This window comes from Lepidochelys kempii, chromosome 9 (assembly GCF_965140285.1).
Source record: "Lepidochelys kempii isolate rLepKem1 chromosome 9, rLepKem1.hap1, whole genome shotgun sequence".
Taxonomy (NCBI): domain Eukaryota; kingdom Metazoa; phylum Chordata; order Testudines; family Cheloniidae; genus Lepidochelys; species Lepidochelys kempii.
Window position 1 is genome coordinate 48,120,949 of NC_136388.1, and position 16,069 is coordinate 48,137,017.

A 16,069-nucleotide genomic window follows, 5' to 3' on the forward strand; every position below is an offset into this window, starting at 1 on the left:
GAATGTCGAGTGTTTAAAGAACAATGGAGTGTGGACTATTTTGTTACCGAATCAGGTAGTAAAGCATTGTGTTTAATATGTAACGAAACCATCGCAGTGCTAAAAGAATACAACATTCGTGAACATGAAACCAAGCACTTGTCAAACTACTCTAAATTTACAGGAAAGCTACGTTCAGATAAATTAGAATCCATGAAATGTTGCCTATCATCACAACAGCTTACATTTAAGAAGAAAACTGAGAACGAAGCTGCAACAAGAGCCAGCTTCCGAGTGGCACTCCTATTAGCAAAACCATTTACTGATGGCGAGCTAGTTAAAATACGTATGATTCAAGCAGCCGAAGAAATATGCCCAGAAAAAGTATATTTATTTAAGACAATTAGTCTTTCAGCGAAAACAGTTGCTCGCAGAATCGAGGACACTGGCAGTAATATAATTTTCCAGCTGAATGAAAAGGCTAAGAAGTTTGAGTGGTTTTCCCTCACACTTGACGAGTCAACCGATGTTGCCGATACTTCGCAGCTGCTGTTGTTTATTTGCGGGGTTGGCAGTAACTTTGAAGTTACCGAAGAACTAGCTTCTGAACATAGCATGCATGGAACAACCACAGGTGAAGAGATTTTCGAAGAAGTTGAAAAGTCACTTTCTCAATACTACCTGCAATGGAAACAACTGAAGTGCGTTACAACCGATGGAGGTAGAAACATGTGTGGTTCAAAAAAAGGTTTGGTTGGACAAATCTACAAAGCTTGTGAAAGTGTGGGATGTCCCAAGCCTATGATTCTTCATTGTATTCTTCATCAGCAAGCATAGTGCAGGAAATATTTGGATGTGTCATGTGTTATGGAACCCGTAGTTTCAACCATGAATTTTATTCACTCGCATACACTTAACTATTGTCAGTTCCAAGCATTTCTGGTGGAAATAGAATCAGAATATCACGATTTGCCCTAACACACTTCAGTTCGATGGCTTAGCTGTGGAAAGGTTTTGTCGCGATTTTTCGAGCTTAGAACTGAAACTGAAATGTTCTTAAATTTAAAAAAAAAAAAAAAAAAGAAAAAACGACCTCTACCTTTACTCTCAAACAATGAATGGCTTTGGAAATTAGCTCTTTTCGTAGACTTGACCAAGCATATGAATGACTTCAGTCTTAGACTACAAGGGGAAAACGGGCTTATCTGTGACCTGTACACCCAGGTAAAAGCTTTCAGGTAAAAACTAGTTCTTTTCGAGTCCCAACTGATGGACTGCTCAACTCATTTTACATGTTGTGAAAAGTTCAACCAAGAAACTGAATCACGATTCCCAGCTAGGCTTGCACAAGAAATCATTTCTGATCTGAAACTACAGTTCCAGGAGCATTTCTCTGACCTTGATGTGAATGCAGGAGAAATACAGATCTTCCAAAACCCATTTGATTGCGATCTCGAAAAACTGCCACCTGAACTTCAAATGGAAGTGACTGACCTGCAATCCAATGACTTGTTGAAGAACAAATATAAGGAAGGCAATCTGGTAGACTTCTATAAATGCCTGCCAAGTCATCAATATGCTCACATAAAAAACTTTGTCCGTGGATTAATGTCAGTGTTTGGCACTACTTATTGTGTATGAAAAAACATTTTTGATGATGAAATATGTGAAATCCAATGACAGATCGACTTTGATGAACATGTACAATCAATTTTGATAATAGGGAACGCTAACTTTGAACCACAGCTAAATGAAATTTTGTCAGTAAAACATCAGTACCATACTTCTCACTAATCCCAAAATAATATTTCTTTTTTTAAACGATTTTGTATATATTTAATTTTTTCCACAGTCGCTTCGGCCCGCGAAGCCCCTTCAAAAATCTAATATGGCCCTCGTCTCAAAGTTTGGTGACCCCTGCCATAGGCCTTTGGATTCTGTCCAACCCATGCCTTTTTTGGTGTCAATGAAAAGAGTGCTCTCTAGACTTCCTTTTGGACTTCTATTCATAGACACTGCAGATTGAGGGACAAATCTAGGAGAAGGTTCCCTATTATGATCTGACAAAGAAGAGATAGGAACACACTTCCTCATACAGTGCAGCCAACCTCAGGTGTTGATAGAGGCTGAGGAGACTGGGATATACGTCTATAAATCAGAAAGAGGGACTCCAGAGGAGCGTGGGGGATAACAATTTTGTAAGTCTGAACATCTTTGGTTCTGGTACTGACAGAAGCCTGTTACTGCCACTGACTGAGTAATGGATGCTGGCATAATGACAAGATTTTTAGGAGCTGGGAAGGACAGTACCAAGCGAGGCAGAACCAAGGGTATCAGTACCAAAGGAGGTGTCATTGAAAGCACCAATGTCAAAGTGGATTGATCACTGACCAGAGTAGGTGCATGATTTAATTTCTTGCCAACAGGCCAAGGCCCATAGCTACAGTAACTACACTAACAAAAACTCTAAAACCCTAACTAGAAGAGCAGGGCTGCAGGATAGTAGATATACACTACTAAGTTCCATCTTGCTGTCAGGAGTGGTAAGAACTAAGGGCAGCTGGGTTTGCTCCACCCTTTGTCCCCTCAAGTGGGAAGAAGGGACACTAGGACATGTTACAGGCATGCCCCCTATGAACACTTCTGGCCAAAAGATTCCAATCTCATATGTATGGTGCATATGTGCACCTAGAGAGAGAACCACATGGACATATATAAAGAACCTGCACTTTTGTTCTCCACTAAGGAATATGCATTTAAAAAAAAACAACTTGGGCACACATCATACAGAGAGACCTCTTTCCATGATCACAAGATTTTGGGATTACAGACAAGCCTTCTTCCTATCCTCCCCTCCCCCCAACACACACCTTATTATCCTTTAGGAAAAGTGCTAACATTTCTTCTCTCCCATAGCGATAATCTGCTAGCTTGTACTTTGGCAAAGCAGGAGAAAGGGGAGGCGATGTCACGCTCCCGCCACTGGACAGAGCTCGCAGCCTAGAACAAAGCAGAGGAGGAACAAAATTAAAATGGACAGAATCTACACCTGTGCAATCATATCACTCCACCAGACATAAAATAGAGTTTGAGATGGATAAAATAAATCCAACAATTGGAATGGACTGGCTTCACAGATACCCTACAGCAGTAGAGGAAAAAATCCCAGGACTATTTTTTTTTTATTATTAAAAAGAAACCCTGCTTACCAAACAATGGCACCAGCATAGCAACAACATTCTGTTGAGGTATAATTAAATTTCTCCCTACAAGCACATCAGGAAATGCTATCCACCACAGCATAAGATGATGGCCTGGTCTCACAATTATTCTTCTACACCCCATGGATTTTCTTTCTTGGAAGCCCTACTTTACCTGTTAGTCTAAAACAATACCAAAATAAACAATTTTAAGCATTATAAAATGTCCTGCAATCATTAGATAATTTTAGTATTTTAAACATTTTTAGATTATCGCTTCCAAACATGTCTGCAGATTGTGTCTGCTCCTTAAGTCAAAAGAACTATCTTTAGGGGTGAAAGAGCTGTACATTTCTTGGAACCCCTTCTAAGATCACAAACAAGAATAATTGGTATGATGCTTTTCCTGATGTGGACACCACCCCACAAAGAAGTGGGACTGAAACAGTGAACTCATTTAAAAAGACAACAGCTGTCTGATGTGACTTTTGTTACGTTACATAGGCTACACTCAAATTAATGATTTACAAGTAAAAAACTCCATAGCCTCTAATTTTCTGAGATATAAACCTGTGTAAACTTTCATAGTTGATGTGATGTTAAAAGCAATAGTGTATATTAATATAATCTGATCACCACCCATTTTGCTATGTTCTGCATATGCAACAGTGATTATTTTAATGTCAAAGTGGTGCAATTCCAACTAAAACTGCAAATAATATTTATTGCTATTTGGTAGCACCAATTTTTTAAGTTTCCTTAAAGAATCTATAGTTTATTTTTACAATATTCCTTCCTCTGGATCAATATATACAGAATATCCCAATAGCCAAATGGAAGGAGAGTTCTAAATCCATTTCTAAAATTCAAGGGTAAAGTTTTCAAAAGCACTTACTGTGACTTAAGAGCCCAAGCCTTTGAAAGTTTTACACTAAAATTTTTCTTCTTCTAAAAAAGACCTGAAGATGTTCAGATTCATTCTGATTCTTGGCTTCCATTGGGACGCAACTCTCCATCACTAATGCTAAAGATATCACCCCACCCATGAACACCTGCTGGAGCATGAACCTAGCCTCAGGAGAGTAAGTAAATGCTGCATGGTTTTGTAAAGTTTATTATTTGTAACTCTCAAAAGATATAAACTAATAAACTTCACAAAACTAATATATGTTTGAAAATATATATATACTTGACCTCCCACAAGCCTGGCTTCATGCTCCATCAAACTTTCATAGAATCACAGAAATTTAGGGCTAGAAGTAATCTCAAGAGGTCATCAAGTCCAGCCCCCTGCGCTGAGGGAGGACCATGTAAACCTATACAGGTGTTGGTCTAATCCGGGATTCTCTAACTCCACTGCACTGCAACCGCCTTCTGACAACAAAAATTACTACACAATCTCAGGAGGGGGGACCGAAGCCTGAGCCTCCCCAAGCCCCACTGCCCCCGGGGGGGAGGGAGGGAGGGAGTGGAGGGGCAAAGTCGAAGCCCAAGGGCTTCAGCCCCAGGTAGGGGACCTGTAACCTGAGCCCCGAAACCAGGTCTGAAGCTCTCAGGCATCAGCTTTGGCCTCAGGTACCTGCAAGTCTAACATCAGCCCTTGCGACCCCATTAAAATGGGGTTGTGGCCCACAGTTTGAGAACCGCTGGTCGAACCTGTTCTCCAAAACCTCCAATGATAGGGATTCCACAACCACCCTTGGAAGCCTATTCCAGAACTTAACTACCTTTATATTTAGAAATATTTTCCTAATATCTAACCTAAATCTCCCTTGCTGCAGATTATAACAACCATGAACATATTTGAAGACTTATCAGGCACCCCCTTAGTCTTCTTTGTTCAGGACTAAATATGCCCAGTCTTTAAACCTTTTATCATTTTTATTGCTCTCCTCTGGATTCTCTCCAATATATGCACAATATAGTTCCTAAAGCATGGCACCCAGAATTGGATACAATCTCCAGGTAAGGCCCTATCAGTGCTGAAACAGTTCTCTCTCACCTCTTACAAACAACACTCCTGCTAAAACACCCCAGAGTGATATTAGCCTTTTTCACAACTGCATCACATACAACTCATTCAATTTGTAATGCACTATAACCCACAGCTCCCTTTCAGCAGGCACACTACCTAGCCAGTTATTCCCCATTTTGTACTTGTGCATTTGATTTTTTCCTTCCTCAGTGTAGTACTTTCCACTTGTCTTTACTGAATTTCATATTGTTGATTTCAGATCTATTCTCCAATCTGTCAAGGTCATTTTGAATTCTAATCCTGTTCTCTAGAGTACTGGCATCCCATCCCAACTTTATGTCATCTGCAAATTTTATAAGCACTCTCTCCACTCCATTATTGAAGTAATTAATGAAAGTACTGAATAGTACTACACCAGGATTGACCCTCCAGGACCCCACTAGATATGCCCTTTCAGTTTGACAGCAAATTATTGATAGCTACTCTGAATATAGTCTTTCAATCAACTGTGCACTCACCTTATAGTAATTTCATTTAGACCACAATTCCTTAGTTTGGTTATGAGAATGTCATGTAGAACAGTGTGAAACACCTTACTAAAACAAAGATATCACATCTACTGCACATCCCTCCTATCCACTACATCAGTAATTTGGTCAAAGAAGGAAATTAGGCTGGTTTGGCATGATTGTTCTTGACAAATCCATGCTGGCTATTCCCTATAAATCTATTATCCTCTAGGTGCTTACACCCTGATTGTTTAATAATTTGTTCTAGTATACTTCCAGGTATTGAAGTTAGACTGACTGTTCCATAATTCCCTGGGTCCTCTTTGTTTCCCTTTTAAAGATACCACTTGCCCTTCTCCAGTCTACTAGGACGTCACCTGTCCTCCATGAATTCTCAAAGACAATTGTTAAACAGTTCTGAGATTGCTTCAGTTAGTTCCTTAAATTCCCAAGGATGAACTTCTTCAGGCTCCAGTGACTTGAATACACCTATCTTATCCAAATATTCTTCAGCCTGGTCTTGCCCTATTTTGGCTTGCATTCCTTCTCTTTTGTTGTTAATGCAGTAAAAGCTGTGTTATCCGGTATTTTACCAACCAGAAAGCTCTAGAATCCGGCATTTCAGGAGGGTATGCAGGGTGTGATCTCTGGGAGGGAGTTTGGGTGCGGGAGGGGACTTGGAGCAGGGGTTGGGGCATGAAAGGGGTTTTCGGGTGCTGAATCCAGGCAGTGCTCGCCTCAGGCAGTTCCCCGCAAGCAACGACATGTCCCTGCTTCTCCTAGGCAGAGGCGCAGACAGACAGCTCTGTGCACAGCTCCTGCCCCGCCCTGAGCCCTGGCTCCGCAGCTCCCATTGACCAGGTATTGCAGTCAATGGGAGCTGCGGGAACCCTCTACCTCGAGCCCCCTCCCACACACAAACTCCCTCCCTCTTAGTGAACAGGAATTTGAGACTTCCTAGCACCCCCCATTCCTCCAACATTCCAGAAAACAAAGCTTTTATTGTATTGTGTTGAGTATATGGTTACCATTAAACTTTTTAGTGAAAACTGAAGCAAAATAGGCATTAAACACCTCAACCTTCTTAATGTCATCAATTAGCTCTCCTTTCACAGTAAGTAGAGGACCTTTCCTTTGTCTCTCTCTTGCTCCTAATCTAAATTTGCTCTAAGCTGCGCAGCTGCCTATGAAGCCCCTCCCCGCTGGCCACAGCATGGGCCTGCCACGGACTTGCCGCGGCTAGAAAGAGGCGCCTCTCCCCTGCACCCGAGCTTCTGTGGCGAGAGAAGGCTGGGGGGGGGGGGCGGGGGGAGGGAGTACTATCTCCCCACTGCAGCCCCAGGGCAGCCTGCACCCCAAACCCCTCATCCCCAGCCCCATCCCAGATCCCGCACCCCAACCCTCTGCCCCAGCCATGAGCCACGCCCTGCACCCTGAAGTCATCATGCCCAGCCCCACCCCAGAGCCCGCACCTTCAGCCAGAGCCCTCATCCCCCCCACATCTGGTCCCCAACCCTCTTCCCCAGAGGGTTACACATCACCTCCATATTGGTGCATATAACAATTTATTCTGCACATGGACGTAAAAAATTAGAGGGAACACTGCTCCTAAAGGATTTAAAGAACCTCTCTGTATTGTCTTTTATATCCCTTGCCAGGCGTAACTCATTTTGTTCCTTGACTTTTCTGCTTTTATTCCTACAGGCTTGTTCTATTCTTTTGTACTCCTCTTTAGCAATCTGTCCATGTTTTCACTTTCTGTAGGATTCCTTTTTGATTCTCAGGTCATTAAAGAGCTCTTGATGCAGCCATATTAGCCTCTTACTATTCTAGCCATGTTTACTTTGCATTGGGATAGCTGGCAGTTGCGCATTTAACATTGTCTCCGTGCAAAACTGCCAGCTGTCCTGAACTCCTTTATTCCTTAGATTTTCTTCCTATAGGATCTTACTACCAGTTCTCTGAGTTAGTTAAGTGTGCTTTTTTGAAGTTCATTCTGAAGTTATTCTGCTGCTCTCACTTCTTCCTTTCCTTAGATTCATTAAATCTAGCATTTTATGATCACTTTTACCCAAATTGCCTCCCATCTTCATTGTTGGTGTGATGTCATAAGCAACTGTGTATGTTAACATAATCTGACCACAGCCTATTTTCATATGCTCTGCATGAACAACAGTGTATATCACAAGGGGAACCAGCAATGAAAGCAGTTCTGGACACCAAAAGACCTTAAAAGAAAAAAGAAAAGGAATACTTGTGGCACCTTAGAGACTAACCAATTTATCTGAGCATAAGCTTTCGTGAGCTACAGCTCAGTACAGCTACAGCTCAGTATGCCGCAAGTATTCCTTTTCTTTTTGCGCATACAGACTAACACAGCTGCTACTCTGAAACCTGTCATTAAAAGAAAAAAGTTTTAAACTAAAAATTGACTCAAAGCCCATCTTTCACTTGGTTATTTAGGTATTCTGTACATATTTGTACAGTTAAGGGAATTCTGTAAAATTAGCTTGTGGGTCACTTTTAATGCAGCTTTTATGTTTTAGTTTGGCACCTTCCTATGGCAATTTCTTTAGTGCCATTTTTATATCAGCAGGACACCACTATATTCCAAACTGCCATACCACAGAGATTGGACGACTCAGTGTAATGTTTCACTTGTAGAAGACCTTTTCAAATCTAACCCAGTTTGAATATGAACAACAGTCATCATCTGAGAAATAAATTGACTGATGAGTCTAATACCAAGTTGAGATTCCTAGGTTTTAAGGCCAGAAAGGGCCATTATCATCTAGCCTGACCAACATAAAATGGGGCTCAGAACTTCACACAGTAATTCCTGCATCAAGCCCCATGATTCATGGCTGAACTAGAAAGAATCCACAAAAAAAGACATCCAGTCTTCATTTAAGACTTCAAGTGATGGAGGAATAATCTGCTACATACCTCTGTAAACTGTTTCAATGTTTAATTACCCTCACTATTAAAAATGTGTGCCTTACTTTTCTAGCTTTCGCTTCCTACCACTGTGGATCTAATTATGACTGGACTGCTAGATTAAACCACCATGTAGTATATTTTCTCCCTGGATAGGTACAGTCAACGATGTCAACCTCTCAACCTTCTCTTCAGTTAATTAATAGATTGAGATTAAGTTTAAGTCTCTCATTGTAAAACATTTTCCAGACAAATCATCTTGTAGTTCTTTCCTAAACCCTCTCCAATTGTTCTACATCCTTTTTAAAAGTACGCCCACAAAAATAGTTACATTTTTTCAGTAGTGGTCTCCCCACTACGTAAGCAGTGGTAGTATTTCTTGTATGCCTACCCCATAATTTATCCATCCAAGGATCATGCTAGCTCTTTCGAAGCAACATCAATTGGTATCTTTGTGTATTGCCTCAGCAGAGAGGTCAAGACTGAATAAGCAAGGGGGGCAAAGACTGAACTACCATCACACCTCTAGAATAGCCTTTATCAGGTCAAGGACAAAGCACATTGGATGGGTATTGTAATAAGACTCTCAAACAATCACTGCAACATGATGTAACTTTCCAACAATGCATCCGTGGAAGCCCACTCTTAACACAGGTATTTTTTCCTTATGAATAAATACTGTGAATGTGGTGGGAGGGAGAAGGGGTACAGATTTCTCAGAGACACTCTACCTTACAAGTTTTTATTTTCAAAACTGAAAACAGAAGGCTTATGTATCTGTAGAACAAGTCCATCATGGGTAGTGTCAGTGCTAGTTTCCTCACCAATATGCCTCAGATACAAGGATCAACCATCTCAAACATCAAGATGCACTATAAGGTGGGTAGAAAGCTGGCTAGATTGTCGGGCTCAACGGGTAGTGATCAATGGCTCCATGTCTAGTTGGCAGCCGGTATCAAGTGGAGTGCCCCAAGGGTCGGTCCTGGGGCCGGTTTTGTTCAATATCTTCATAAATGATCTGGAGGATGGTGTGGATTGCACTCTCAGCAAATTTGCGGATGATACTAAACTGGGAGGAGTGGTAGATACGCTGGAGGGGAGGGATAGGATACAGAAGGACCTAGACAAATTGGAGGATTGGGCCAAAAGAAATCTGATGAGGTTCAATAAGGATAAGTGCAGGGTCCTGCACTTAGGAGGGAAGAACCCAATGCACAGCTACAGACTAGGGACCGAATGGCTAGGCAGCAGTTCTGCGGAAAAGGACCTAGGGGTGACAGTGGACGAGAAGCTGGATATGAGTCAGCAGTGTGCCCTTGTTGCCAAGAAGGCCAATGGCATTTTGGGATGTATAAGTAGGGGCATAGCGAGCAGATCGAGGGACGTGATCGTTCCCCTCTATTCGACATTGGTGAGGCCTCATCTGGAGTACTGTGTCCAGTTTTGGGCCCCACACTTCAAGAAGGATGTGGATAAATTGGAGAGAGTCCAGCGAAGGGCAACAAAAATGATTAGGGGACTGGAACACATGAGTTATGAGGAGAGGCTGAGGGAACTGGGATTGTTTAGTCTGCAGAAGATAAAAATGAGGGGGGATTTGATAGCTGCTTTCAACTACCTGAAAGGGGGTTCCAAAGAGGATGGCTCTAGACTGTTCTCAATGGTAGCAGATGACAGAACGAGGAGTAATGGTCTCAAGTTGCAGTGGGGGAGGTTTAGATTGGATATTAGGAAAAACTTTTTCACTAAGAGGGTGGTGAAACACTGGAACGCGTTACCTAGGGAGGTGGTAGAATCTCCTTCCTTAGAGGTTTTTAAGGTCAGGCTTGACAAAGCCCTGGCTGGGATGATTTAACTGGGAATTGGTCCTGCTTCGAGCAGGGGGTTGGACTAGATGACCTTCTGGGGTCCCTTCCAACCCTGATATTCTATGATTCTAAGATAGATCTTCAGCTTTCTTGTTCATTCTTTGGATATTCTGGAGAGTTTGATGTGTAAGTGTTAGTTATTACAATGACATAAAACCTCCAATTCCTTTCACACAGAGCACTACGTAGTCATATGATGAAGATTACTTTTAGTCACTATAGATCAGAACTAGATTTGAGTAAGTGCTGAACAGACACTGTACCCAATCCAGTTTTATAACCCATTCAGCCTCTCCCTCCTCTCGAATATACATGTCCATAAAGCCTTCCTAGTTTTCAGAATAAGGTCCCAGACTCTGACAAAACAGAAAAGACTCACCATTCAGGCCCGAAGTTAAGTGTTTGAGTTTCTCCTGCCATTTTCTTCTTTTCTAGTCCTCTTTAAAAAAGTGTTAACCTAAAAATAAATAAATCACAAACAAAGAATATCATGAAGACAGCAGAGTAATTTTTTTCTTCATAAGGTTAATGTGTCCTCAATACACAAAGGCAGACTGCAGCTTGACATCCCAGCCATAAGAAATGCTAAAAAGGATAACTGATTAAGTGGGTTCTACTAGTGAATCTAAGCCGGGGTAGCCAACCTGAGCCTGAGAAGGAGCCAAAATCTACCAATATACATTGCGAGAGAGCCACAGTAATACATCAGCAGCCTCCCATTAGCTCCCCCCTCCCCCCCACTCCCAGCCCCTCTCACCCACCAGCAGCCCCACAGATCAGAGCCTTCCCTCTCCCTGGCCGCACCTCCCGATCAGCTGTTTTGTGGTGTGCAGGAGGCTTGGAAGGGGAAGTGGGCACGCCAGGCTCAGGGGAGAGGATGGGAAGGGGTGGAGCGGGGGCAGGGCCTGTGGCAGAGCCAGGGGTTGAGTAGTGAGCACCCCCCAGCACACTGGAAATCTCCGGCCCCGGAGTCCGTGCCTATACACGAAGCCGCATATTAACTGCTGAAGAGCCGCATGTGGCTCTGGAGCCACAGGTTGGCCACCCCTGATCTAAGCTCTATAATGCAATTAAAAATGAAATACAATTACTTTAGATAACAGGATATTTGGTCCCAGACACCACTTCCAGCACCCCTAATTTGATCATGGGCAGAGGAAGAAACAAGGCAATTTGCACAGTCTCTTTTGATATTAATAAGCAATAAAAAAACATCTGAACACACCAGCAAATTCCTACTTAGGAACCACTACTCCTCTCCGCTGCAGAAGTAAAAGTTTGATTAATGAAGTCACAGCTACACATTTTATAAATTATGATAAATTACAGAGCTTGAAAAATCCAGTCACTTATCCATGGCAAATAGCAAGATTTCCTGGGCAAGTGCCAGGATATTTCATTTAAAATGTTCTATTACTTACAATTGCAAAAAAAAGGAGGAGGTTACTTACCTGTAACTGGAGGTTCTTCAAGATGTGTGGTCCCTATCTGAAGTTTACACATGCATGCCATGCGTTGCAGGAGCAGAAAGTAGTACTAGTCTTTCTGTCTGTGCATATCCCCTTGCCTCATATCTCATAGTTTCACCTGAGGTGATAACGGCAGGGTGGACAGACCACATCTCCAGTTCCTTCTCCATCGCAAATTGAACAGATTCACAGCAGAGGAGGAGGGTGGGAAGTGAAATACAGATAGGGACCACACATCTCAAAGAATCTCCAGTTACAGATAAGTAACGTCGTCCTCTTCTCTGAGTGATGGTTCCTACTTTAGTCCACTTAGGGTGATTAACAAGCAATACCTAATTCGGAAGAAGTTGCAAGGATGAGGATGGAATGGTTGAGTGGAGGATAGCCACGCCGAATGAGGCATCCATCGCAGAGTTCTGCACCGACGCATAATGTGCTGCGAAGGTATATACTGAACTCCACGTGGCCACCCTATGTGTGTCTCAAAGTGGTACATCATGGAGGGTGGCCATAGTTGACGCCTGGGCTCACATGCAACAGGCTCTCATCCCAAGGGGTGGAGACAGCCCAAATAACTGATTGATTGTACTGCACCCAAACATCCACTTGGAGATTCTTTGTGTGGAGACTGCTTGCCCCTTAACGCTCTCAACTCTTGTGATAAACAATCTAGGAGACCTCCTGATAGGTGGTCTCCTCTACAGGTAGAAGGCCAAGGCCTGGCAGGCGTCAAGGGACCAAAGTCATCGTTCCTCTGCCAATGTGAGAGGCTTTGGAAAGAAAGCAGGTAAAGTGTATGGGTTGGTTCAGATGAAACTGGGATATGACCTTTGGTAGAAACTTGGGATGTAGCCACAAAGAGACTTTGTCCTTATGGAAAGTGGTGAAAGGGGGGTCTGCCATCATGACCCCAAGTTCACCTACCATTCTTGCTGAAGTGATAGCCACAAGGAAGGTGACTTTCATGGAAAAGAGGGACATAGAGCATGAAGCCAGCAGTTCAAAGTGCTGTTTCATTAGTGCCACAAGAATGAGGCTGAGGCCCCACTGGGGAGTAATAGGTTGTTCAGGTAGAAAAGTTCTGAGGAGACCTTTCCAAAACCTAGTAGTCAATGGATGTGTAAATACAGAGTGTACTTCCACAGGGGGATGGAAGGCTCTGACTACTGCTATGTAGACCTTGAGAAAGTTATGGGTGAGCCCCAACATCTTCAAGAACAGGAGGTAATCCAAAAGAAAAGGAATCTCCATTTCCTCTGGGGAAAGCTTTTCCACTTGGTCCAGTAGGAAAGCCTAGTGGACTCTTTCCTGCTGCTCAAAAGGATGTCTTGCACTTCCGATAAACATTCCCCTTCTAGAGAAGATGCCCATCCAAATACCATGCACTGGGATGAAGAATCTACAGATCAGGATGTCTGATTGTGCTATTGTGTTAGCAGCTTGGGGAAAGTGCGGATGGCGTACTTGTGGCAGGCGTGGTAGAAAGGGGAAGGCATAGTTGATCTAATTTGACCAGCAAAGTATGAGAGAATCGCCTTGGGAGTGGATACCTATATCCTGCAGAGCACCAGCTCCACACTCCCATTGGCCAGTTCCCAGCCAATGGGAGCTGGGGGGTGGTGGCGGCACCTCCGCCAAGGAGCCAGACCTGCTGTTGACCACTTCTAGGGTGCAGCACAGTCCGCGTTGCTAGGACAGGCAGGAAGCCTGCCTCTGCACCCTGGCTATGGCGCTGACTGGGAGCCACCTGTGGTAAGCCCGCATCCCAATCCCCTGCCCAAGCCCTGAGCCCTGCCCCAAACCTGGAGCCCCCTTCTGCACCCCAAACCCCTCATCCCCATCCCCACCCCAGAGCCCACACCCCCAACCCAGAGCCTTGACCCCTTTGCACAGCCCAACCCCCTCCCACAGCCTGAACCCCTCATTCCTGTCCCCACCCAACAGCCCTCACCCCAACCCTTTGCCCCAGCTCTGTTGCATCGGAGGCATCAACTATTTTTTTCAACTGAGTCACCAGGAAAAAAGTTTTAAAACCACTGCTCTACAGCAATATGTGCTGCATTTGTTGCTGGAGTGGGAGGCAGAGAGGTCTCTGGTTGGAGTCCCCCATGGGTTCAAAATGTTGCTTACTACAGTGTTGTGGAATTCCTACTCGTGATTGGCCACTAAGCTTCTGCTGAGAGAGTCTGCAATCGCATTCCGAGTACAGTAATTCCTCACTTAAAGTCATCCTGGTTAATGCCATTTTGTTGTTACATTGCTGATCAATTAGGGAACATGCTCATTTAACGTTGCGCAATGCTCTCTTATAACGTTGTTTGGCAGCCACATGCTTTGTCCACTGCTTGCAGGGAGAGCAGCCCGTTGCAGCTAGCTGGTGGGGGCTTTGAACCAGGGTGGACTGGCAGCCCCCATATCAGCTCCGGGTTCCCTTAAGTTTCCTGTGTGGCAGCCACCCAGCAGCCTATCAATTGCCAGCAGTTCAGCTGTCCCTCCCCACACTGCCATGTGCTGCTCCTGCCCTCTGCCTTGGAGCTGCTCCCCAGAGCCTCCTGCTTAAGGGGGAGGGGGAGAGCCAAATATCAGGGTATCCCCCTGCTCCTGCACGCCCATCTTCCATAGAGCAGTGGGGACACATGACAGGGCTCAGGATGAAGGGAGCTTTCTGGCAGCATCTGCCATCTCAGTTTGCCAATCAACTTAAAAAGGCAGTGTACTCAAGAGTGGGGTCAGCATACTCAAAGGAGCAATGCGCATCTCTCTCTCACACACAGGGTGTGTGTCTCTGTCTCTCTCTTTCATGCTGTCTCCCCTCCCTCCATTCGTGCTACCTTGTAGAGTGTGAGGCTACATTAACAACGAGTTAACCCTTGAGGGCTCAGCCAAATGCTAATTCGTCATTTAGCAGTATGGCATTCCCTGGGAGATAACCCACCCTCTGACTTCACCACCTCAACCAAGCTCCACAATCATCATCACCATGTACCAGTATTAAATTGTTTGTTTAAAACTTATACTGGGTGTGTATATAATATAGTCTTTTGTCTGGTGAATAAAATTTCCCTGGAACCCACCCCCACCCCCCCATTTACATGAATTCTTAAAGGGAAATTAAGTGAAACGATGTTAAGTGAATCCAAAGTCGCATTTTTCAGGAACATAACTACAATGTTAAGCAAGGAGTTACCCAGATGATAGGCTGCCAACAACAGGATCTTGTGGACAATGTACCATTTCCATAGAGATTGACCGCATCGGCACACAGAGCAGTCAACCTTGTGTTCCCTTGTTTGTCGATGTAATAATTAGTGGTGGTGTTGTCTGACATGATGAAAACATGATGGGAGCCAATGGATGAAAGAAATGCTTGACACATTCTCTGTACTGTCTGGAGTTCCAGAATATTGATGTGCATCTGGACTGCCCCCCACCTGCGGTGGCAGGGATCAGGTGGGCTCAGGTTTCAGTCCCACCTCCTGGGGTCATATAGTAATTTTTGTTGTCAAAAGGGGGTCACGGTGAAATGAAGTTTGAGAATCCCTGTGATAACGGAAAAGCATTTACCACAGCGTACTTCAATGATTAATATTACTCCAAGACAAAAATATACAAGCCACCACAATTTTTACAAGAATATGTTTTTCTTTCTTCTGAAACTTTGAAAGTACTGTGCTGCTGTGTTTTTTTGGGCTGTTATCACCACTTTCAGATCTGACTTAGGTGAATGATTGTTTAAAGGAGTGGCCTGTGTGGAACACTATTTATGTGATTGGATGTAGCATCAGAGACATCAGTATCATCTTGTTACAGGATGGAGTTTTACTCTTCTGCACTGAAATCCTTCTCATTTTATAGTTTATTTTAAAGTTATATGCTTAATCAAATTTTTCAATTCTAAAAGAGTTTCGCTTTCGCATATTTAAATTGCTTTTAAATGTCTAATACATTCATCATGTTTATAGGCAGACCACAACACAGCTGACATCATGAAGGAGGTTGAGGAAAAAAAAGTTTTATGTACAGAGATTAATTTTGGGACTGAGTAAGAAACAGTGGGGTAGATCCTCAGCTGGTGCAAATTGCTCTAGCTCCCCCCACTGGAGGTAGGACAATTTACAACCAGATTACGAGC

At 43.6% G+C, this 16,069-nt stretch overlaps 1 protein-coding gene across 5 annotated transcripts in view; it reads right to left on the reverse strand.

Moving 5' to 3' along the window:
• The window catches only part of GIGYF2 (GRB10 interacting GYF protein 2), a 148,694-nt gene that overhangs the window by 121,984 nt on the left and 10,641 nt on the right, over nt 1-16,069 (reverse strand). For all 5 annotated transcript variants that reach the window (XM_073360204.2, XM_073360202.2, XM_073360203.2 and 2 more), the window contains 2 exons: nt 10,848-10,925; nt 2,850-2,979 (listed from right to left, as the gene is read on the reverse strand). In XM_073360204.2, coding sequence (XP_073216305.1) covers nt 2,850-2,979; nt 10,848-10,888 — 171 coding nt within the window. In that variant the 5' untranslated portion in view covers nt 10,889-10,925. The remainder of the gene's footprint in view (nt 1-2,849; nt 2,980-10,847; nt 10,926-16,069) is intronic.